Consider the following 24,456-nt stretch of genomic DNA (forward strand, 5'->3'; position numbering starts at 1 on the left):
ATATATCATTATGCCAGAATGTGACCCACAGGATACCAGGACCATAATTACCATGGTACAGCAAGATGAAAGGTTCAGTATACGGGTGTTTTTCTGAGTGCCAAATACACCTACTGTTGAGACGTGCAGCTGAATTTGACCAAATATACTCCTACAAAGAAATAGTACCTCAAGCTCTGCTGCTTGCTTATGCAGTACAGTTACTGTAACCAAACAAGATGATGCTAGAGATGGGAACACAAAGCCCACTTTTCTAAGCTCAAGAGCACTCTGCATCGTCTGGGAACTAGTGCCCCTGGTCAGTCAGTCCACCTAGAATTTATCTTAAAGGTAGTGCATCCATCACAATGGACATTCACTTTGCTACTTTGAAAAGGTATTTCCCTACAGAAAACACACGGATACTACAGAAAAGCATCTGACTCCTACAACAATAGTCAGAAATAATTATCCAGCTAGGGAGCATCCCAACTGCAGCCAGACTTCTCAAGCATATTGTGTGGGTGCATGCTGCCACAGCCCCAGCACTGCTATGAGTCCACCTGCGCAACCAAGTCACACGCTACCAAAAGCCTGTCTGTCCTAGAACTGCAAAGTTCAGGTTTCTCAGTCCAAACTCATCCTGGTGAACTTTAAAACCCTGAGGAGAGATGAGAGGTCATCATAGGTAGCATCTTAGTAACAGAAAACATAATCCCATACACTCTTTGTCTTGTTAATGTTTCTAGATTGGTTCCAACAGCGGTACCTCAGTGACTGAGGAGTCCCAGCAAGTACACAATGTGAGCAAACTCATAGCCCCTACCCACTCTCTGGCTTGGAAAAGCATGGCAGGCTAGAGTGAAGAGGCTTTCCTGATGGAAATTTACTCAGCAATGGAACTATCTGGTAAAGAAAGCCAATTGGTGCAGAAGTCAAGATAGGTTAAGAGGTCAGCCAATACCAACCCTACAGCGTGCTAACTGTGTTTTGAGATCTATCTGCACCACAGTTCAGCAGCATTTTTTCTTCAGTTTGCCACAACAAAAGAAAACAACTGGAAATTCCAGCGCAGTCAGAATTAAGCTGATGAGGAGACTGAGGAAGGCTGCTTGGGCTAGGTTACTTTGAAGTCTTCCTCCTGTTGTGATAATCACCACTAAACCTTCACAGGTGTCAGACTGAAAACCACTGGCTAAGCAGGACCACTATCTCCCCTTCTCTGCAAAGGAAGCAGCAGTAGGCTAAGAATTGATTTGGTATGTGATCCTCATCCACACAAGACATGTTCAAAGAAAGGGAACCATCTGAACAAGGAACAAGACTGGGAGGTTACTTGTAGAGACATTGCTGGCTGAAAAATGTTCTTAAGGATAGAAACAAAGCTGGATCTGTACTAGCAATTTATGACCAAGACCAGAAGGTAAATGCAAAATAAGCTGTGAGGAAAGCCGTGTCAGGGAGGAAATGCTGGCAGGGTGCTGCTCTTAGCTGGGCAGTGCAGGTTGTGCTCCCCCTTATATACAAGATAAGGCTCAGAAGGCTATAATCTAATCCTACCACGAAGGTTAGAAATTCTCAATTCAAATAGCAAGCTGGCAGTCCTCCCCATCTACAGGCAGACTGTTACTCCAGGAAAGAACCAAAAATTCCCATAACCACTACGTTTAACGACACCTTTCAGTTTCACTGCAAAAAAAGAATGGATAAACTGGGCAGAGCTCTATTACAGCATGTTTCATGAAGCAGGCTGTATTACTGCTTTGAAGGAAAAAAAATGAAGTTTACACTTCAAATGGTATGGAGTACATTTGACCTAACTCTCCAGCCACTTAATTTCCACATTCGGATGACACACTTCCACCTTTTTTTCTTTAAGCTGGAATTTAGTTGAAATTATAGTGATGAGACTACAATTTTTGAAGTAAAGGCTTCAGTGCTAAATTCCAGTGAAGAAGTCAGAGATGTAGTCACTTCTTTACAGCCCCAAATTAGGCAAACTAGATGCTCAAGGATATTAAGATAATGACTGTATGGTGATGTGTCCTGACAAATTGTCATCTTCTCCCAAAGAGAAGAAATTCTCCCAATTTCTGCTTTTAAATATCAAGTTGTAATGCTGCTAGCAGCCTTTGTAGTTAACAAGTTAAAAAAGTCATATGATACTTTACTTCATTGACTCCACCCAACATTTCAATTTTGAATATCGACTGAGCTCTCTTTTTCCAGAGGAGAAAAAGCTCGGGGAATCCACTCACCTGAATGTATACTAAAGGCATGAAGTGAGCTACATAGTCCCACCTACCTACCCGTAAAATCAAACACTAGCTCTGCTAAAACATTCTTCCAGATGTTGCCAAAGCCCGTTTTCATGAGTACAGTACAATCATCTGTTATCAAAGATCAACATCCTGTTTACCTGAGCCCACTTTTTGTTTCTACTTTGCATCTGAATGGCAGCAATAGATGTGAAGAATTCTTCCGAAGGCAAGTCCTCTGGTAGCTTTGTTAAAAACTGGGCTATATGAATGAAGTCCATTTTGGTCAAAATATCTTCAAAAAGTTTTAATATTCCCAGGGCTGTACGGAATAAGAACTCTTCCCCATCACGGCAGAACACATCCCAGACACGACATGCCAAGTCTAGTGGCAAAGATTTGCTGTACAATGTGAATATCCTGAAAAACAGAGTAAAATTTTCAGAGTTACTGCACAAGAAAAACGTCTTGGATATTCACAGAAGTACACAGAATGATTATTTGTTAAGTTTGAGGCTTCTCAAATATTTGTATCTGAATACTTTTTTATTTCAAAAGTACTTCTATTAGTTGCTGCATAGCAATACATGAAACAACATAAAATTGTACAAGAGTTAAGGCATCTTGCTATCAATCTGGGTCTCCAAGTTCAATATTCTCGGGTCACACCAGAAGAAACAATTACATGGTTTTATGATGGACATGCGCTGGCCACAGGTATAGACAAAGACATACTCAATCATCACTTCAGAATTGAGGGCTAATGCAATTTTAGCTGTGAGAACACAAAGAGCTGAATCTTAAGACATACTGCAAAGGGAATTTTGTGGATCAGATGAAGGCGATGTGTAAAATTAACACTGTGTTCCAGGCCTGATTGACTGGCAAAGTAATAATAGCACAAGTTTTGGAGGAAAGATCAGTTTAAACTCTAGTGAGTTGAGAGAAACATGCAAGATGTCCAGACAGCATGCATAGATAGCTGTGATGAGATGGTGGCTCAGCATGCTTAAATGGATGCAATTGCCAAATAGTAAAGGTAACAGCAGAAGCAAGAACCTCCTCCCAGTTGCTAAAACTGCATTTTCCTTAACTGCCAAGAGCACATTTGTTCCTTCATCAAAATGCTGACAGCCTTGCAGCCAGGAACGCTAAGATGCTCCCTACTCCCTCCTCTATCCAACACTTCGCTACAAGGCAGAGCAGTTTTCATTCATAGAATCATAGCATCATTAAGGTTGGAAAAGACCTCTAAGATCATCGAGTCCAACCATCAACCCCACACCACCATGCCCACTAAACCATGTCCCTAAGCGCCTCATCTACACGTCTCTTAAATACTTCCAGGGATGGGGACTCCACCACTTCCCTGGGCAGCCTGTTCCAATGTTTAACCACTCTTTCAGTAAAGAAATTTTTCCTCACGTCCAATCTAAACCTCCCCTGGCACAACTTGAGGCCGTTTCCTCTTGTCCTATTGCTAGTTACTTGGGAGAAGAGACCGACACCCACCTTGCTACAACCTCCTTTCAGGTAGTTGTAGAGAGCGATGAGGTCTCCCCTCAGCCTCCTTTTCTCCAGGCTAAACAGTCCCAGTTCCCTCAGCCGCTCCTCATAAGACTTGTTCTCCAGACCCCTCACCAGCTTCATTGCCCTTCTCTGGACATGCTCCAGCACCTCGATGTCCTTCTTGTAGTGAGGGGCCCAAAACTGAACACAGTATTCGAGGTGCGGCCTCACCAGGGCTGAGTACAGGGGCACGATCACTTCCCTCCTCCTGCTGGCCACACTATTTCTGATACAGGCCAGGATGCCATTGGCCTTCCTGGCCGCCTGGGCACACTGCCGGCTCACATTCAGCCGGCTGTCAACCAGCACCCCCAGGTCCTTTTCCAACAGACAGCTTTCCAGCCACTCTTCCCCAAGCCTGTAGCGCTGCACGGGGTTGTTGTGGCCAAAGTGCAGGACCCAACACTTGGCATTGTTGGATCTCATACAGTTGGCCTCGGCCCATCGATCCAGCCTGTCCAGGTCCCTCTGCAGAGCCTTCCTGCCCTCGAGCAGATCAACACTCCTGCCCAACTTGGTGTCGTCTGCAAACTTACTGAGGGTGCACTCGATCCCCTCATCCAGATCATTGATAAAGATATTGAACAAGACCAGCCCCAAAACTGAGCCCTGGGGAACACCGCTCGTGACCGGCCGCCAACTGGATTGAACTCCATTCACCACAACTCTCTGGGCCTGGCCGTCCAGCCAGTTTTTGACCCAGCGCAGAGTACACCTGTCTGAGCCGTGAGCCGCCAGCTTCTCTAGGAGAATGCTGTGGGAGACGGTGTCAACGGCCTTGCTGAAGTCCAGGTAGACCACATCCACAGCCTTTCCCTCATCCACTAGGCGGGTCACCTGGTCATAGAAGGAGATCAGGTTGGTCAAGCAGGACTTGCCTAACAGGTCCTAACATTGCCACTAACAACCTCGTAGCAGCAAGTGAAGAGAATTAAGTTTCCTGGAATCACTTTATAGTATAGAAGGAAGAGAGTTACATGATTTTTTTCCTTCAGAATTTAGAGGGAGAACATTTCTCCACAGATGCACTGCATAAAAGATCTCCGTAAAACTGCAAAGAATTCTTTCTCCGGCAGAGGTCAGCAAAGCCTCACATTTAAAGAAAACCTTTCCACATCTTTTAACACAAAATTTCTTTTCAAGTATGCTGAATCGAACAGTATTTCTCTTGTGTTTAAGACTCCCCCCATCCCCTCCAATTTTTCATTTAGGAAATTCGGATTGACATTAAAAAAAATGGAACAGATAAAACACACATACACATATATAGGTATAGAATATGAATGAATATATTTCCACAGCAAATTCTAAAAATCAAAGGTTTTCTGCAATATCTGCTTTTTACTATATAAGATTATTTGAACGATGTGTCATCAAGTATCCGGCTTCTGTGTGAATCAGCGCACTTTAGGAAAATGGTAAAATATATTCATTTTACAAGCAGCAAGATGAGACTAAACCATTTGCACAAATTCAGGTGACAAGTAAATTGCAGGTTTAGGATCCTTAGGATTTTACTTTTTTCTATTTTTACATCTCATTGCAATGTTTTTATAACAAGTGGAAATCATTTAAATTCCGTTCTCCAAAAAGCTAAATTAGAAATATAAAAATAAGCAAATAAGAGGTAGAGTCTGGGATGAAAAAACCGCTACTGTTCATATATGTATTTTACATACATACATGAATGTATAAGAATAGCACGATAAAAGCCCCCTTTTTGGGTTATCGGCTGATCATGTGTTGCAGACTTTGTATACTCTTTCAACATTCTTGTACAGTCACATGCCATATAAAAATGTCTTGCTACAGAACACCTACACAGCAGAATTAAGACTTTTTGTCTATATACACACGCGCACAGGAAACAGCAACAGCTGTTCCATTTAAAAAGAACAGTGTAAGAGGAAGCAATTCAACTGAGTCCCTTCCTGGTCACCAAGTAGCAGGCAAATACTCAGCCAGAAACTAGAGCTGGTTAAAGATAAGTAACAATGCCGATTTTTTTGATCTGGTTTTATTCACAAAAGCTATTATTCTGTCATGATTCAGACCTACCCTGAATAACCCACGTGTATTAAATCTGCAACTATGCAGAAAATTAACTGTCAGAAGAAATAGTCAGAACTATTTATTAGAACACTACTTTTTGTAAGAAAAGATTTACTCGCATCAAAAAAGCTGTCACATCAAATAAGGTATTTGACATTGATCTCTTCATAATTTGGAAGGAAGTGCAATTTGCAGGAAATTTGCAAGGCAATTAACTTTCATTAATACTAGCACGGAATTAAATGCATCAAGCCCCAAGAATGGAGACTGGGCCCCCTAGAATAAGCAATGAAACAACAGTAGGAATCATTACTGCTAAGAATGGATACAACATTTGCTCCCTTCAAACATTTCCTACTGAAAGACTTTTTTTATTAGACATCTGAGCTACTGGTCTGAAACACAATTGAAATTTATTATAGTAATAAAGTAGCTGCTAGACTAAAACAGTTAACAGCAGAGGCTCTCAGCAGCGCCAGCACACTACATGGACATAATCTGCTCTCACTGTACTGCATGCAGGATGATTATCTGTCTGCAGCTCTCCTCCAACTCACTAGAAGTCCCAGGTGCAGCTAACTAGCACAGAGAGGTCCAGTGTCAGAGTAACATGCAGGCTACTGGCTGCTGTTTGGAAGAGGGGACCCCCCCCCCCCCCCCCCAAAAAAAAAAACAATGAAGTACCAGATGCTCCTGCTCCTCCCAGACGTGCTTCTGATGCAAGTGTACTTTGAGGTAGATGCATGAAATCCTGGCTCGTTTGCTACTCGCAGGGAAAGCGTGTGACCATAATGTTATGAAGAAAGCAAAGCACTGTTACCACGATAATCATAGGCTCTGTGTTTTCTTTCCTTTGTTCCTTCTTTTTTTTTCCTCTTTTCTTTCTTTTTTTTAATTAAAAAGTCTTCATAAGATATTGTTAGCAACAGCAATGAAGACAGGTATGCCAGATTTTGGATTGACAACTCACGCACAACAACGCTGATGCAAATCAGGTCTTATATATTCTTGCACCACACATTCTCTTCCCATGTCTGTAACAGCACAAAAATATTTCTGCAACTTCTGAGTTCAGTTGTGGAAACTGATGAACTAATTCACCTTTTAAACTTATTCTTGGATCCTCCCTCCTTCATCCTGGTACTAATTTTTAGTTGTAACATTTTGTATCAATTTCAACTACATCTGCTTTGAGACAAAGATTGCATCTTTCCAAGCGTTCATGCATACTTCATTGTATAGTGGCACCTCTGTTCTCATTAGCACCTTTAGAGTTATTGCAAGAAGCCTGTTGGTAACAGTTTATTTAGTACAAATTTTAAAATCATTACAGTTGAAAAAAAATGGAATTTACTTTGTTCCTTATTAGGAAAAGAAAACTTAAATATTACCTACTATACAATACTGACTGCAACAGAGCAACTTCTTAGCACTCAGCACATCTGACTGCATTGTAAAATGTATCAATGTAATATAAATACTGTGTGAGTTTCTGAGCAATTTCCAACCAGTCAGAAGCACCCAAAAAGCCCTGCTCTCTCACCTAGTAGTACCATGCAGCAGTGCAGTATTTCACTTGATTCCATCCTAACCTGCGGTGACATAAAGATGAGCACACTGTAAACTGGGCTGAAGGACTGTGATCTTTTGGAGTCCAGTAACAACTCCAATTCAAAAAATCAGGATGTCACCAGAAACCTTTGGACAGAATTACAGTCCATTTTTTCTTTGAAAAGGAGGCATGCATTTCAAGCATCATCTTAAGCTTCATTTTTTGGGGTGGTGGAGAGTTACTGGCATGACATGGACTGTGTTTTTCTTAATGTAACAGATAGCAAGCTTATAAACACTTCACTGGAAGTGCCCACTACAAACGTCCACACAAAGCGGCTTGGACCTTTATCGTAACAAGCAAATGGTGTCAATAGAAAGTTAGCGTTCACAGAGCACAATCGCAGTCAATGCAATACTGGAGAACCATTGATGAATCCATCAGTACAAACAAAGCCCTTGGCTATAATTATTGCCAAAATCATTTTTCTGAGTAGGGATAAAGAGGTGTTTGTATAGCAGCAGCAGGCCATAAATAGACAGCATGTGTCCTTTGCAAATCCACATTCTGCTCTGCTCCCAGGAGCCTGCGGTACATCAGCTGACAGAGCCAAGAGGCCAAAACTGGGCTATTCAGACACACTATTTCCCCTCTATTCTCTGCGAATCTGACTGCACGTTGCTTTTTACAGCTCTCTCACACTTGATTCCCTTTATATTTTTCAAAAAAAGTAAAACCCTGTCTGGCTTTTGAATTCTTTCCATGAGATTTATCAGTTGGAGTTTGGGCTTGATGCACATGGGTCCTTTTTAAAAGAGATGCCTTACTTCTGGCAGGTATCCACTGATAATCATGCCACTGTACCGTTTAATTAAATTCTTAAGTCCTTGGCATTGTCCCATCACAGAAGGCAGTGGTAGAACTGAACTGGTGGAGGGGTCCCCTCCCTAAATCCTCTACCAGCTCCAAGAAAACCCAAAGCAGCACTGCATCACCTGCATAGCTGGGCCCATCTATATGCACAGCATTTCTTTTTCTTGGAATATATCCCTTCAAAAATGATTTAAGCATACCAGTTTTACTGCCTTTCCCGGTGGCACTGGTTACAGGAAGCAGCACAAAGGAGACTAGTTGATTCCACTGTAATTGCAGCAGGAGCAGGATGGGTTTCCCAGCAACTGGTCTGTGCAGCACTGGCTACTGGAGCCCTCCCAGAGCTGGCACCAACTGAGATTTACTGCACACATGCCTGCACAGTAACCATGCCAGCCACCGGAACAGCAGCAGGCATCCCTTTTGGAGCTCAGAACAAATGCGCATTCAAATAAAAGTAATGTTGTTAGAGCAAGGCTGTTTCACAGAGATTTTTACCTACAACCACAAGGTCTGTCTCTTCAGAGCAACACTGTACCGTATTCTTCCCTGACTTTAAACACACGGAAACCACATTCTTACCTTTCCGGAAACAGTTCTGGAGCGATATTTGTACTACAGCAAATTCACTGTCAGCCATGAGCCACAGGCAATCTTATAAACAACATTTTCCAAAGTCCTTAGCTTTCATAGTTACTCACTTGTGAGAACACAGACCCACCTGATTTTTCCTTACATCTTTTCTATACTACTTCCTGGAAGTAATAGAAGGACAGCACATATAAAGTCCAATTCGTTAAGTTTCCAGTGGCCATTTAAAAAAAAATTTAAAAATCTAAATCTGCTTCCTAGAGGATCAAAGTATTTTAAAGTAGAAAGTATATATATGTATGCACACACACATATGTATACATATACTTATATACACATGCACAAACACACATATATATTTAATATTATACCTGAATCTTACACAGTTAAACACCAACTCCACAGTCTAACAAAATTAAAGACAGAGTGGGACAAGCTGTCTAGCTCAAAACAACTGTGAAAACAGTTTAATATAGGATTGGGCAGGACCACCTCAACTAGCCCACATTTCTGTGCAAGATCATAGTGTTTTGACTCTCTAGGGATGGGGAGGAACACAGTAAATTGTCCTTGGGATTAAAATAAACAGCTTTAATATGGATGCAGGTAGTCAAGCAAGAAATGCTAAGGGTTGTCAGTCCATTGGTACAAAGACCTTGAGAAGCACCATCCACAATCACTCCTGACAGAAGTTTCTTTCAAGTGCTCTTAATGATACCCACAGAAGGAACGAAAGGGGCGTCTGATGTGCCCCACGCACTCAGACTTCAACACTTCAGTTCTTTTCTCATAAGTCAGTCATTTTTTTCCCATTTTTTTTTCTGTTTTTTTTTTAACCTATAAATGTGCTCAGAGAGAACAGCTGATCACAAATGTTTACTGAAGAAAATACAATAAAGACTAGTCTATCAAAGCAAAATTGCTGAGGGGAACGTAAACCTTCAACCTTTTGTCGAAACAGTCTTTTTCTAAATCTCCAGTTTCTGGTGTTGTTCCTCAGGATTTCTTTTTTACAACGTAAAGCTCAAAGTTAGACAACAGAGCGATATTAACATGCCTGTACCATGAAGACACTCGGTTTTAGTCTCTCCTACATTAAAAAAAATCACCTTATTTACGACAGCATGATATTAAACTAGTAATCCATTAAAAAGATAACCTGGTGATTTTAATGTTGTCTATCCAGTTATTCTCCAGCACGTTTACAGTCTTCCTATTCTGATACCCCTTTTATTCAATTGCTTCCTCCACACACAGGCTTTACACAACATTGTCTGAGGCAATATAATTTCAACATCTTTCCTCTTATCATTGAGCATACCAGCCTCTGCCCTCTTCCTTCCCTTCTCTCCTATTCCAGTATTCTTTCTAGCATCTTCCTGCTCTGTGCATAGATCTAGTTCAGTTTCATATTCTCAGCCTTCAGTCATAAAAATCCTTCCAATGGTATTTCTCCCATCAAACGTTGGGAGAAATGAGCCTATCCATTACACACCCCCTCATTCTCCTACTCATGTTGCATTAAAATTTAACCCCAGTGTAAAAGCCAAGTCAAACAAAGCCCATGTTACACTATCCTCTGTGCAAGAGGCATATGAAAATCAAGGAACTCAAGCAAAGGCAGCAGGAGGCCTGTATGGATGAACAAGAACCTCCTGACAAAACTCAAATATAAAAAGGAAGCATACAAGAGGCTGAAGGAGGGGCAGATGACCCTGGAGAAATAGAGAGACATTGTCTGAATATGCAGGGAAGGGGGCTAGGAAAGCTAAAGCCTATCTGGAGTTGAATCTGGCAATGGATGTTAAGGACAATGAGAAGGGCTCTCCACAGGTACATTAGCAGAAAAAAAGACTCAGGAAAACATGAGCCCGTTGCTGAACAGGGCAGGGTACCTGGTGACAAAGTACATACAGAAGGCTGTGGTACTCACTGCCTTCTTCATCTCAGCCTTGCTTTTCAGGAATCCCAGATCCTCCAGACCAGTGGGAAAGCCTAGTGCAAGGAAGCCCTACCCTAGGGGAGGAGGATCACATTAGGGAACATTTAAACAAATTGAGCACATAAAAGTGCACGGGACCTGGTGAGACACACACGTAAGTGCTGAGCAAACTGTCTGGTGACATTGTGAGGCCACTCTCAATTATCTTTGAAAGGTCCCAGTGATCAGGGGAGGTTCCTGAGGACTTGAAGAAAACAAATGTCACTCCCATCTTCAAGAAGTAGGATCCAGGGAACTACAAGCTGGTCAGCCTCACCTCTATCCCTGGGAAAGTAATGGAAGAAAAATTCCTGGAGATCATTTCAAAACATATGATGGGCAAAAAGGTGATTGGGAGAAGTCAGTATGGATTTATGAAAGCCAAATCATGCCTGACCAACCTGATAGCCTTCTACAATGAGATGACTGGCTTGGTGGATGAGGGGAGAGCAATGGACGTTGTTTATCTTGATGTTAGCAAGGCTTTCAACGCTGTATCCCATAAAATCCTTGTTGATGAACTGATGAAGTATGGACTAGATAAACGGACAGTGAGTTGGACTGAAAACTGGCTGGAATTGCCAAGCTCAGAAGGTTGTCACTAGTGGCATGAAGTACAGCTTCCAGCTAATCCACTGGTAGAGTACTCCAGAGTTTGATACTCATCCAATACTTTTAAATGTCATCATCAAGGACCTAGATGATGGGTCAGACTGTACCCTCAGCAAGTTTGCAGGTGATACAAAACTGGGAGAAGTGGTCCATACACCACTCCATAGGGACCTTGAGACACTGGAGAAATGAGCCGACGTGATTCTCATGAAGTGCAACAAAGGGAAATGCCAAGTCCTGCAGCTGGGGAGGAAATAAGCTCGGACATCAATACATGTGGGAAGCCAACAGGCTGCAAAGCAGCTTTGCAGAAAAAGACATGGAGGTCCTGGCGGACAACAAGTTGAATCTAACTCAGCAACATGCCTTTTCAGCAAAGAACGTTCACAAACTCCTGGGTTGCATTAGGTACAGCACTGCCAGCAGGCCAAGGCAGGTCATCCCTCCTCTCTACTCAGCACTGGTGAGCCAACTCTGGGCTTCCCAGTACAAGAGAGACATGGATATACTGGAGCAAGTCCAGCTTGCCATGAATACGATTAAAGGCTTGGAGCATCTGATACACAGGGAGAGGCTGAGAAAGCTGGGACTGTTTAGCCGGGACAAGAGATGGCTTGGACCTAAATGTGTAAAAATACTTGGTAGGAGGGCATAAAGAAGACAGAACCAGACTCTTCTCAGTTGTATCCAGTGAAAGGACAAGAGCCAATGGACACAAACTGAAATACAGGAAATTCCATTTAAACCTAAGAAAATAAAAACCTTGTTCACTGTGAGGGTGGTTGAACACTGGAACAGGTTGCCTGGAGAGGTTGTGGAGTCTCCATCCTTGGAGATATTCAAAAACCGACTGGACAAGCTCCTGAACAGCCTGCTCTAGTTGACCCTGCTTTGAGCAGTGGGTTTAGACTAGACGACCTCCAGAGGTCCCTTCCAATGCCCCAGCAATTCTATGATCCTATGAAAACTCATGTGTTCAAACTTCTAGCTGTTGGATTGGACTGAATTACTTTGAATGGATTTCTGTCTAATGTATCAGGAACATGTTCAGTGCTAACAACTAGGTCTTAAAGATCACCAGGTTATCGAGAGCTTGGTTCAGGTAGAACTGCATTAACAGTACAAATGTTTTCCAAAATAAAAACTTATTAATCTCAGAAAAAAATGCTCTTACTACTGGGAATTCCATCTTTTACTGAAGGTATTTAGTCAGATACCTGAGAACAAGACAAGTTGTCAACAATTTAAGGGCAAATCAATTTTTCACAAAAAAGATTTCATATCATCCTGAAACTGACAACAAAAGCTTAGGTGTTTGCTTTTCTGTAGCTTCTAGTTTTTTGTTGTATGGATAGAAACACTATGTTTTAACTACTCTTTTCTTGTTCTGTGCAAGAGGACAAACTGTAACTTTCAAATACAAGACTAGCAATACTTTCTGGATATACACCCCTGGTACACACCTGCACATAAAGCAGAAAAACTAACAGATTTTCTCAGATCAATCCAAATATGCACTAAATATGGACAAACAGTGCTATACAGCTGTATTTCAAAATAAGCTTCAAACTCAACAGAAGTACAATAATAAATAATAAAGGTTAGGCAAACGTTAAACATCACAGAAGCATGTGGGAATGATTTGGATTGACAAACTCAACTACTGAACAAAAGATAAAGCCTTTATCCTAAAAGAATACTAAACCAGGTAAGAGCACTCCAGTTTCTGTCATGACTACTGACATGGAGCTATATGCTAGTATGCACATTAATTATACTTTCAATGTCTTACCAATCAATAAGATAGATGTCTGGAGTTAAGTTATTTTTTTTGAAGTGAGCAAATAACTTTGGCAGATTTTCTTCAAAGAATACCTCAAATGCAGCAAAGTAAGTCAACATCTGGGAAAATACAATGGGGAGAAAAAAGCAGTTAGCTGTATTAATAGGCTTAAATGTATTATCTGTTGTTGGATTAATGCTCTTCAAAAACAGGATCGTATGAATTACATGATACAATAAAGAGCTAAACATTTACGTAAAGGACAGCATCTGCAAGCACATGGAGTTTAAGATCCACCCTATATACTGTTCTCATACTAAACAATATAAATTATTGTTTTGGGTCTTGGCCAGCTTCCTCTGGAAAGAAGAATACCTGCAGGAGAGAAGATATTTGCTGATTTCTCAAAATAATTATGATAACAGAATGGTGCTTTATGCTTGTGGCTGTAATTTAATAATACACTGAAAAAAATCCAAGGCCCACTGGATTATAAAATGAAATACGGAACTAAAATAATTTAATAGTCCACAGCAAGAGTGAAGCGTCCAATTGGCTCCCATCATAAATCATATTCTAATAACAAAGCTTCTTTTATACCATACATTTTAAAATGAGATAATAGCATTTCTATTGCAAAGAGGGAGAGATGAAGTTCACACAAGAAAAGGCAAAGATCAAGACAAAACACCTATGCAAGAGAAACAGATTCTAACTCCCATCTGATACTGTAACCCCCGAACTGTACTCCTTTTAAGACGAAGACTTTCATGTTATTTTAAAGTTCGAATATTTAGGTCAAATTTCATAATGGAGGGCATGGAAAAAGAAAATCTTCCAATCCAACTAAGAGTTAAAAACGAAAGACTTTTTAGCTCCCCCTCTCCCTGTCCTCTTAATACTATAGGGAGAAAAGTTAAGCAAAGTACTTGAATAATTCAGTAATTTTAATTACAATATCCCAATAAAAGCAATGAAGAATGGCTGTGATTACTACAAAGTATGAGTTGTATCAGCATGCTTCTCCCCAAAAAACCATGACAGTAAAGGGAAAAGAGGAGCCTTTTGTCTGAAATCCTTTTAAAGGATGACAGATTTGTTTCCCAGGTTTTTTTAAATGTCCTTACAGAAATTTTTTGTTTCATCTGAATGAAGTGACAGATGATGGACTACCTTCATTAAACAACAGCAAATAAAAAATTGAACCCAGTAGTCAGTAAGAGTATAAGGCTTAAAAGCCAATCAGAGATGGGTGTATTCTACAGAAATAGCCATACAAAGTTACATAAAATCTCTGAACCATCAGTTACAGTCCTACTTACAAAATGATCTGTTTACATGCTAGCACCACAGTAAGAGAGTTCTACTAAAGCATTTCAGAAGTACTTTAGAGAAGGAATTTTACACATAACTGCTACAATCACATCTGTTGATAGTAATGCAGGCAGCTCTATTAGAAATGCAATAGCAGTTCAGGTATTTATCTTGATTAAATCAACATTCAACAAGACATTTACTTAGTAGTAATTAAAAAAAATTTCTAGTTTAATAAAACCGTAACCAACAAAAGAAATCAAGATAAATCGGTATAAATTACTATCATTTCCACAACTAACTTACATTGGTTTTATTTTTTTAATTTATTATATGTTAACACAAATCAGCATTTGGTTATTAAGTTGTAAAACTGACACAAAAAGATGAGGGTAGACAGCAGATCAGTATATTAACCACAGGAAGCCAAAACTGTCTCACTTCATGTCTCGCTACTCTCGTTTGAAATACTAGGTACAAAGTTTTCCTTGTGGTGTGAATCACGGCTTTGTCATTTCACGATATGTTAATATTCTTTCATGTATCACCACCTCTACTCTTCTGTAAGCATTCATTTATCAGGCAGCCTCTATTTAGCCAGGCTAACAGAACTAAACAGCACTATCCAAGAGCATACCAAAAACCACTATTTCAGTTAAAAAAAAAATAAAAATCTTATTCTAGTAAATTTAATTCCAAACTCATCTTCACAAGAACCGTATTTACACACTGAATGCATGAGCATGTCCTCTTTTTCCAAGTACAGTAACGGAGATGGACTGATACTGCTTCTAGCAATGCTGTCTGCACTCTGGTACATCTCCCCATGGGCATTTACAACTGATGAGATTCAGGGGCTGCAACAGGGAATTACATACTGCTTTTCCAGCAGGAAATACTGATAAGATCCCTAGTGTCCTACTGGTTAAGCAACAAAAGTGATTGTTGTTGATGTCATCCATTCCCTTGCTTTATTTCTCCCATTTGAACTCTTGAGAAGCAGATCCTATTTTCATAGTGTTAACAGGTAAGTGAGAAAGAAATACAGAATGCCATATATTTTACCAAAAAATACTTTTAAAGTAAATTAAAAACACATTTCAGGAGATGTGTCTGATTTTGCTATGGTACACAAGTAGCCCAGTGTACATGCTAACAAGGAATTTTAGAGACTCCAGAGAGAATCAGGCAACCAGCTCCCACTGAAAATTGGAGGGGTCTGCTCATCTGATTCCTCCAGGCTCTTTTTCAAACACAGCTGCTACAGTAAGAGATAGGAAACCTGGTTCTCCCTGCAACAGTCTATTTTTAGCAACCTATTAGTTTGGGATAAAAGGAACCTTCAAGACACTTCTTCTAACATTAAGGCGTTTTCAGCTTTCAACTACAGCACTCAATTTGAAAAACACCTACAATAATACTCTCATAACTATTCTTTGAGCATCATAAAATAGCAGCTGAACAATTTCATTCATCTGCCTGTTCAAAAAGGTTAGTGGGGTGGTTTTTCGTTTGGATTGGTTTTCTTGAGGGGGTGTGCGCGTGTGTGTGTTGGGATTTTTTTGTTTATCAAGCATGTTGCTTTAAAATAAACTCTGACTTATTTTCCAAGCTATGGAGCCCATCAATTTTTTTTTTTAAACTTTCCCTACACGTATCTACAACATGTAGATTACGGTTTTCTTGCATACTTACAAGGCCATGGTCCACACGGAAAAATGCCATCTGACAGGGTTTATTTAAAAGGTTAGAAAAAGCAATGAAGGCATCTGCAGTATCCAAGTTCAAGATCAATACAGCTGCTATGAATGACATGCCCTGTACCTAAAGAAAGGAGAAGTGTTACCGTTCAGCAATAACTGTATTCTTCCAAGAATACTGCCTCATTTTGTCCTCGTAATCACTAGTGTTTAATGCTGAATTTTGCGACATGTTCAGAAAGGCAGATTTTTTTAACCCACATGACCCTTTGGTATTGAACATTCAGAGTATGGAAGCCAATGATCCCCATGTTGCCTCCTTTCAAAGACTCTAAGTAAAACTCCTAAGACAGGCTAGGGTGACAGCACTTTCAAATATGCAGAACAAAGACTTTTTTGAAGAATAAGCTGTTTCTAAGCAATCCCTCCTCTCCTAGGGATGGGTCATATATACCCTTATTTGTGGAAAGCTGGACTAGGACACTAGAGACAAAGCCTGTTCTTTCCTTCTTCAATCAATTACCGGCAGTTACAGACAACTGCAATGACTCATTTGACAAGCAGTAAGTTGCATTTTAAGATTAAGCTCATGTTTCATTTACCATAAGCTTATAATGTTGTTGCATTATTCTGCAAAGTGTGCTATGGTATCAATGCTGAATCTAGGCAAGACTTGCTCACTCAGAGGGTGTAATGCTGCCATTGCAGAGTCACATGGACCAAGGTGTGGCAGTCCTCCCTGCAAACCTGAGGAACAAGCTCCTTCCCAATGCAACAGGTTCCATGACAAATGAAGCACGCCATCTGATCTGCCCTTTTGCTAATTTCCCGGCAGTCACGTTCAGCAGTTTTTGCCAAGCATCACATGCTACTCACGGAATAGGAACGTTATCTTTCTACATTTGCCTTCTCTAAAATAACTGCTACCAAATAAAGAATAAGCTCCTTTATATATGCCTGCCCTGGGAAAAAAAGACTAAATGAAGTATCTGAAATCCACTCAGTCCTCTTATAATCACTACTTCAAATACTTTGAGGGAGCTCACGTAGCCTCGATGGGCATTGCTTTAAAGACCGTTCCAGAAGCTCACAGCACTAAGGCACAGAAATGCATATCAAGAGGAGCAAGATACTCAACTCAACAGAACAGTCTCAGCAAGACTGCCATTAAGAACAGTATGTACTTCAAAGGACCAATTTAACTACATCTTCTCTTTTGGCTCCAATTTTCAAGCACTACAAATATGTACTTTTGAGTTTTCCAATTACTTAACCTGTTAAAAAACTGAAATCTAGCAACAGAACCATTATATACACTTCTCAAGCATGTATTGGAATAGAAGACAGCACACAGAAACCCCACAAGTATTCACAAAATCATTTAATACTGGTCTACAAAGGACTGATTAACACAATCCTCCCTCCCCCTAGTTCTGCCTCCCCACCCCCAAAAAAAATTTTCTTCACTTACATAGCCTACATCAGGTCTGTAACAAGTATAGGCTCCTAAAATACTGTGCAACGTGTCATGGTAAGGACCACCCTATAATTAAACAAAAACAAGACAATACATCTGAGTATATAACAAACGTTAAAAACACCCTTCTGTGCTACAGACAGTATCTATTACTTCTGATGAAGGACACATTATTTCCCTATGCAGCTTTGAACAGCCCCAAGTTTTTCAAAATAATTTTGGCTTTAAAAGCATGAAACAGCCCTCCACACTACATTTATTACAAATGCATACAGTTCATCCAATACATCAATTACATATTAAATCCTCATACAAGAGGAATGTAAACCTAACAGATTCCTTATAGCTTAGCAGCACTTGACAATAATGCCAAGAAAGCAAAACACTAATGAGAATTACTTAACTGTCTATTAGACTAGAGGCAGAATTCAACCATGAAGAAAATAGTTAAAACAACAATATGCCGTAACACACACACAGCATATCAAGAATGACATGTATAGCTAAAAACAATTTCACACTGTTGACTATTAACAGCTGCCATATTCTACACTAAGTACTGTAACTGGCTGAGAATTTCCAAAGGGAGAAGTCTTCCACCCAAAAATGTTGACATCACAATCTAAACTTTTTACAGGGCTGCTGAAATTTGTGTATAGAAGGACAAAATATCTGGTTACAATGAGTTGTTAAAGCATACCAAAAACATCCAAGTTAAACTGGTCTTGCACGGAACCAAAAAAAGGCCACCAAATCTTGCTTGCTTGAGCTGTGCTCTCTCTCACTTACCGTGTATTTGCAACCCAGCAGTGTTGATTTACTCACTTGGAAACACTCACATGCATCACTTTATCAGACAGAAACCAGCATGGACTGGGCTAGATGAATCACAATTAGCCAACAGATTGTTTTTTTGTCTCTTCCAAATGTATAGTACCTTGAGGTTACTCTTTTCTAGATTATTTATAGTTTTCCAAAATCTTTAGGAACTTTTTCCTCTCAAGATGTCTACTCCTTCAGATTTGAACTCAACGGGCTGTTTCAACCAAGGGATAGGCAAGATTATGTAAACTTAATTTGTCTGAGAAGTCAAGACAAAAGTTAACATTGCTTACTTGCTGGAATATACAGAGATTAGGAAACGTTCTTGAGATATCCAGTTTTATTAACTCCAAGCTTGCTTCTCTGTCAGCTGCAGAAAATCCAGCATCTACAATAGCCAAAGTTACTGCATTTATTACATGGATCAATGTACGCTCTTCCCCCCCCCCCCCCCCGGTAACGGTTAGCTTTTGCACAGTTCATTTATTTTGATGTGAATGCTAGGGAATAAAGGTATAGACAGGACAATTCCCTGAATTCAGCACACAGGCTAAGAAGCAAGTATGTCCTGACTCAAAGCAACCCTACAGTGCACACTGACCCTCAGTATGTTTCGAAGCGATGGAGGGCAAGACACAGAACAAGGCAGGTCAGGCACTTTACTGTTATTAGCTGACAAATCATTAGACAGACACAAGCCTGTTAACCTGTGACCCCTCGCCCTCAACAAGGCTTCCCAGTATCTCCTGAAATAGCTGCCTCTGTGGAAAGGTTGTGGTGGGAGGGAGAAGTCCTAAAGCAGAAGCATTTGATGGATGCCACCTATCTCTACTACTGTCAGCTGTCCTTCCAAAAATCATGTTGATTTACTCTGTATGTGTTGTTAAAGATCACAGACATGGCAATATACTCTCCATACAGATCTCATACAAAGTAAGTTTCTAAAGTATTAGTTTTCTTTCTGGTATCAAAAAGTTTTATTTGTATTTTGCCTGTTCTGGTAAGTATAGGTGGGAATTACCTACTGCCACTTATTGAGCAACCAAAAAACAAGAGTTGTCACTAGCCAATGCTTACACCAATCACATAAGCATATACACTCCAGAAAATAAAGTGCAAGAGGAAGCTGGAAATGTACTAGATGTCATCTTATTTAAGATGCAGACAATCTTAAGAGAACAAAGTAGGGGACTTCCAATCAAAAATATTTTTCTGTTGATAAATGCCAGTATGTATGTTCTCCTTTTTGTGCTCAGTATAATTACTTAACCAAAGACATTTTCAAGCACCTGCACATAGTTTTATACTCTCTCAAAACCAGACACCTCTTCCAATCAATTAGTAAATCTCAAACCACTTCATCTGCAAAAAGAAATTGCTGCTCTCTGAAACACACCCAAGAGATGGGCACAAAGCTGCAATAAGGGACTAAAATGCAATTTTCTGCTATAATTTGAGTTTCAATTCCAAAACTACAGATGCAGAAAAGTATTTTAGTGTTGCAATTCAAATTATAATCCCCAAACTCTTCTAGTTTTCCTACAAATTAGCATCAAATAAGAACTGTACCTAGACATAGTTTATAAAGAAAAATGAACAAGTGTGTTTTATAAGAGACTATAGTTTCACTGGAAAGAAAAAACACAGCTATTTCTTGCTTCCACAAAAAGAAGCTTTCTTTTTACCAGAGGCATCTTTATAGCTGAAATTGTTAGTAAAGTCTGTGATTTCATTTTAAGGAACAATTTTACACAATCTGTTATTTTGTAACACAGCATATAACCTTCACAAAAAGCGTACCTTCACATTCTACTTCAGCCCCTCCTGTGCTAAGTGATCGCCATTTCTCTTTGGCACGAGCCAGGCAAATATCATACAGTTCTGGAAAAAGAAAAACAGAGAAAACCATGTTCACTATTTGTATATGCTCATGTCCGCTTGTCAGGTATTAACTACCTACCATACGAGCAATGCTGGCTCAGTCATTACAAGTAACTATCTCTAACACAGTAGTTGAATTTCTAAGTAGGTTATGCTTCTGAAAGACTTGTTACACTGACCTATAACTTAAGATTAAGTGAAAAGGAAAGGCAACCTAGGCACAAGTTGCACTTTATGTTCAAGCATTTACTTTTCTTGCAGAGCACTAGTGTTCGAAGTTGTAGTCTGAATGGATAATTGGGATAAGTCTGGAAAATTCCATGTAAGGACTACACCCAAGGTAACTGAGCCAAGCACAGAAAAGCAGCACAATACAGCAGGAGTACAGGCAGTCTACCACATATCGACGTTGGAATCAATTACATGTTAGTCTTTCAGAGCTGTGTTTTTCTGTACTGTGAAGTAGCACACTATTTCTATTTTCACAAACACACACATAAACAAAAGTACAAATTTTCCCAGGGGTCTTTTAATCTCTCACAAACCTAATGTCTTGCTCTAAATCAAAGGAAGCACGCTATATGCATACTCATAGGCATTACAAAATTAACAATTCTAAGTTTCAAAAAGGAAAAAAAAAAGCTTGAGTCATTAAGCCTGACCATCTCCATCTAACATCAGAGCAAGACACAGTGACAGCAATAATCAGGAACAATTCACAGCAGCAGTCCTAGAGCAGTTACAAGATTAAAAGACATGGTATTTTTGAACAAAACATGTCAAAGCACCACAAAAAAGCATAACTAGATAACATCGTCACACCCACACCTCAGGTTCTGATACATCATAATAAATACAAGACTGTCCTCTTACTATTTCTCTTTGTAAGACAATGTAGACAAAACAACAGTCTCACCATGGGTGATGTTTAACTCATTGCCAATTGCCAAGCTCCAGACTTTGCCCCTCACACTTGGTGGGATGCCCTGCCACCACAGCTCTCGAACTTTACGGGAACAACACCTGTTTAAAGTAAAACGGATTATTTTAAGAAATATTTCACTGCCAGCTGAACTGCTGAAGGGATCCAAACCAAGATGAACATCAACAGCCCAAGAAGTCAAATGTGGTTTGCACATACCCATTCTTTAGTACTATTTTGCTTTGAACTGTAAAGGAAAGCTTACTTCCTTCCAAGTTAATGGCTTATTTTGACAGAAGGACTGCAATCACGATATCCGTAATCTGCAACCACACTTGACCAGCAAGAATCATAGGGGACAGAAATAAACAAATGAAAATGAAATCCTTATCTATGCCACTACCTATGCTAAAGACTGGACAGACTTAAATCTCCATGTAAAATGAAACACAGGAACAAGTTATGGAAGTCTACCCTCTCCCCTCTGTCATCACCCTGCTGCGCAAATGAGATGCGCAGTTTCCCACCCAGCTTTGCAGCTCTAACCCTCCAAAAAAATGCATGAAGATGTAACAAGAAAGAACTTTTAGGTGGGAGCATGAAAGACATTTTAACAGAACACAGGCTTTGAAATGGCTGCAGCTGATGTTCATCAATCTGAGAGCCCAGAAAGAGGAACAGAATAGCACCTAAGCACCAATGAAAGTTTGTCGTAGTGACAAAACCCACAACGATCTATTTATCTAAAAGCAGACTCTGAACTAAAATGTAAAATAGTGAATACATTGGGGAACTTCTGGATTTATAAACCAATACAGGAAAAGGTGTCCTTATTTTAACAACAGCCATAACAGATGCATCTTCAAATACTGAAGACAGACATGTAAATCTGCAATTTGCTTATACTTAATTTAATACTTCAGCTCTCCAGAAACGCATTTTCCAACGAATTCCATCCATATTTTTAACCTACATTCTCAGGACAACTGAACTCCATGATTAAGCAAATTGCAATTGTGAGTGCTGTGGAGGTTGGGTTTTGTTGTTATTGTGGTTATATTTGGGGGGGGGGGTTTGCGCTGTTTTTTTTAAGATGACTAGCAAAGTCCATGAAAAACTGGACAGTGAAGGTAGTTTACCAATTGCCTGTGCTGTGTCTTTGTAGGAAATCTTTTAGCACTTAATATTTTTTTAAAATAACTTTTCCTTACTTCTCTTTTCCATCACTTGATTATCCCAGCAGGTATACCACTCTGTAATTAAAGAGGCTTCATAATACCATACACGTACTTCAATCTACATCTGATATTATAACATCAACAGCTCAAGCAGTCAAGGAAAGCTCATTTCTGGTAAGTGCATGGTGTTCAAGCATTATGCTTTCTGCTTTTACATTCTCTACCACAGATCACTCCTCAGTGTTTTACGGTTTCTGAATATCCTGAACCTCCATTAAAGACAAATAATAAGAACTGCATCACTTCCAGCCACCTTGTAGAATTAATGAAACATATGTTGCTCATTTTCTTTGTAGCTGTCCAAAAGCGACTTTCAAACAAAAGCTTCCAAGACCATTTAAAATTATACTTGCTAACTTTGTATCTTCTCTTCAGGATACAGACTCAGCAATTTTGATTAAAACTCAGTATAACATACTGTCTTACATAGTTTCCCAGTTGGGCAAGATTTCATTGTTCCAAGTTAAAACAGCACTGCCGATGCTGTCTTCCAGTTTACAGCGTTCTTCCAGTTGTTTCTTTCTCTTTTGGGCTTCTTTAAGCTCTGCAGAAAAGCAATTTCCTTTTTAAGTTAATAAAACCAGAAACCAAATATTCAGAGTTAGCTATTCATGGCTATACAGCCATGTAAAAGTGCACTAGATTCACCTAAATGTACAGTGGACTGTTCAAATTCTAAAAATTTCCCAGACATACAGAAAGCTAATCAGTAATGCCAAATGTGAATAAAGAAAAAAGTGGAATTATGCATAAGTCCCATTTTCGATGGATGGGACAAAGGGACTTGGATAATATATGGCTCTTCTGACCCTTCAAATCTAACCCCATTAGTAACTTCGAATTAGCATCTCTGACAGCCAACAGCCCCACTTAGTAGGGTATTTCCTAATAAAGCCCCACCCCTTTTTTTATGGCAGACTGAAAAATACAGGCTAAAATAATACAAATTTTGTATTTTATTTTCACTCTTATGTGTTGGTCTTTGTAAATTATGATTCAGATATACTGCCAGGAAATCACAAGAGCCACATTTTTAATGTTACTTAGCATATGGTTAATATAAATGTCATACATCACAAATATATATACACACACACACACTGGAAACCTTCAGTTCATTAAAAAGAATGCATTTTTCATGTTTAGTTTAAACATATTTTACATTTTTGCATTATCACTCAGTGTTTCTTCTTGCATCATCAACTATTTTTTCCACAGGCAAATTTGTTAGACATGCAATTTAACGCATGCAGGCAGACACTCTATAGCAGCACAGTGGAAATACAGGACATGGTGCGTGCACCCACACACTGTTTACAATATAGGAAGGTACTGACCTGGCAAGGAAAACTAACTGAAGAACAGCAGTACCATGAACAAGGTCTTTGGAATGAACACACACAACCTGATGGGTCCACTTTAAAGCCCAACAGAAGCTGTGCCTGAGCAGAACCATACCAACTGCCTCCTAATAATATTTTCAGCTTTGATATGAGCTCTTTGAAAGCCTGCCTAAATGCAGGCTTTGAATTTTTCTTTAAACACAAAGAGGATGTTTACACTCTTTGATTTCCTGACCTCTACACAATACATCACTCTGCAAAGTTTTTCATCTGGAGTGGCTTTTGGGAAAATGGGTTTGTCAGGGTATTTATCTGGACAGAATGACATACTCCAGTCCTGTGAAGACAGCAGAAGGCCCTGGCCCATTGCCTAACCTGAGCATCATCCCATTTCTCCCAAACCATCTACCCTACATGCAAAGAAAGAAGAGATAAACTCCTTTGGACTACTACACATTAAGTAGATATACTAACACGGGAGTCGCATGAAGTTAGAACTTCACTGGTAG

At 39.7% G+C, this 24,456-nt stretch overlaps 1 protein-coding gene across 3 annotated transcripts in view; it reads right to left on the minus strand.

The window, feature by feature from the left end:
- TBC1D14 (TBC1 domain family member 14) overlaps positions 1-24,456 on the minus strand; it is an 80,497-nt gene that overhangs the window by 4,887 nt on the left and 51,154 nt on the right. For all 3 annotated transcript variants that reach the window (XM_076335895.1, XM_076335896.1, XM_076335897.1), the window contains 8 exons: positions 23,031-23,148; positions 21,361-21,467; positions 20,364-20,444; positions 18,857-18,951; positions 17,736-17,807; positions 16,260-16,388; positions 13,260-13,369; positions 2,399-2,657 (listed from right to left, as the gene is read on the minus strand). In XM_076335895.1, coding sequence (XP_076192010.1) covers positions 2,399-2,657; positions 13,260-13,369; positions 16,260-16,388; positions 17,736-17,807; positions 18,857-18,951; positions 20,364-20,444; positions 21,361-21,467; positions 23,031-23,148 — 971 coding nt within the window. The remainder of the gene's footprint in view (positions 1-2,398; positions 2,658-13,259; positions 13,370-16,259; positions 16,389-17,735; positions 17,808-18,856; positions 18,952-20,363; positions 20,445-21,360; positions 21,468-23,030; positions 23,149-24,456) is intronic.

This window comes from Aptenodytes patagonicus, chromosome 4, assembly GCF_965638725.1.
Source record: "Aptenodytes patagonicus chromosome 4, bAptPat1.pri.cur, whole genome shotgun sequence".
In the NCBI taxonomy this organism is placed as follows: domain Eukaryota; kingdom Metazoa; phylum Chordata; class Aves; order Sphenisciformes; family Spheniscidae; genus Aptenodytes; species Aptenodytes patagonicus.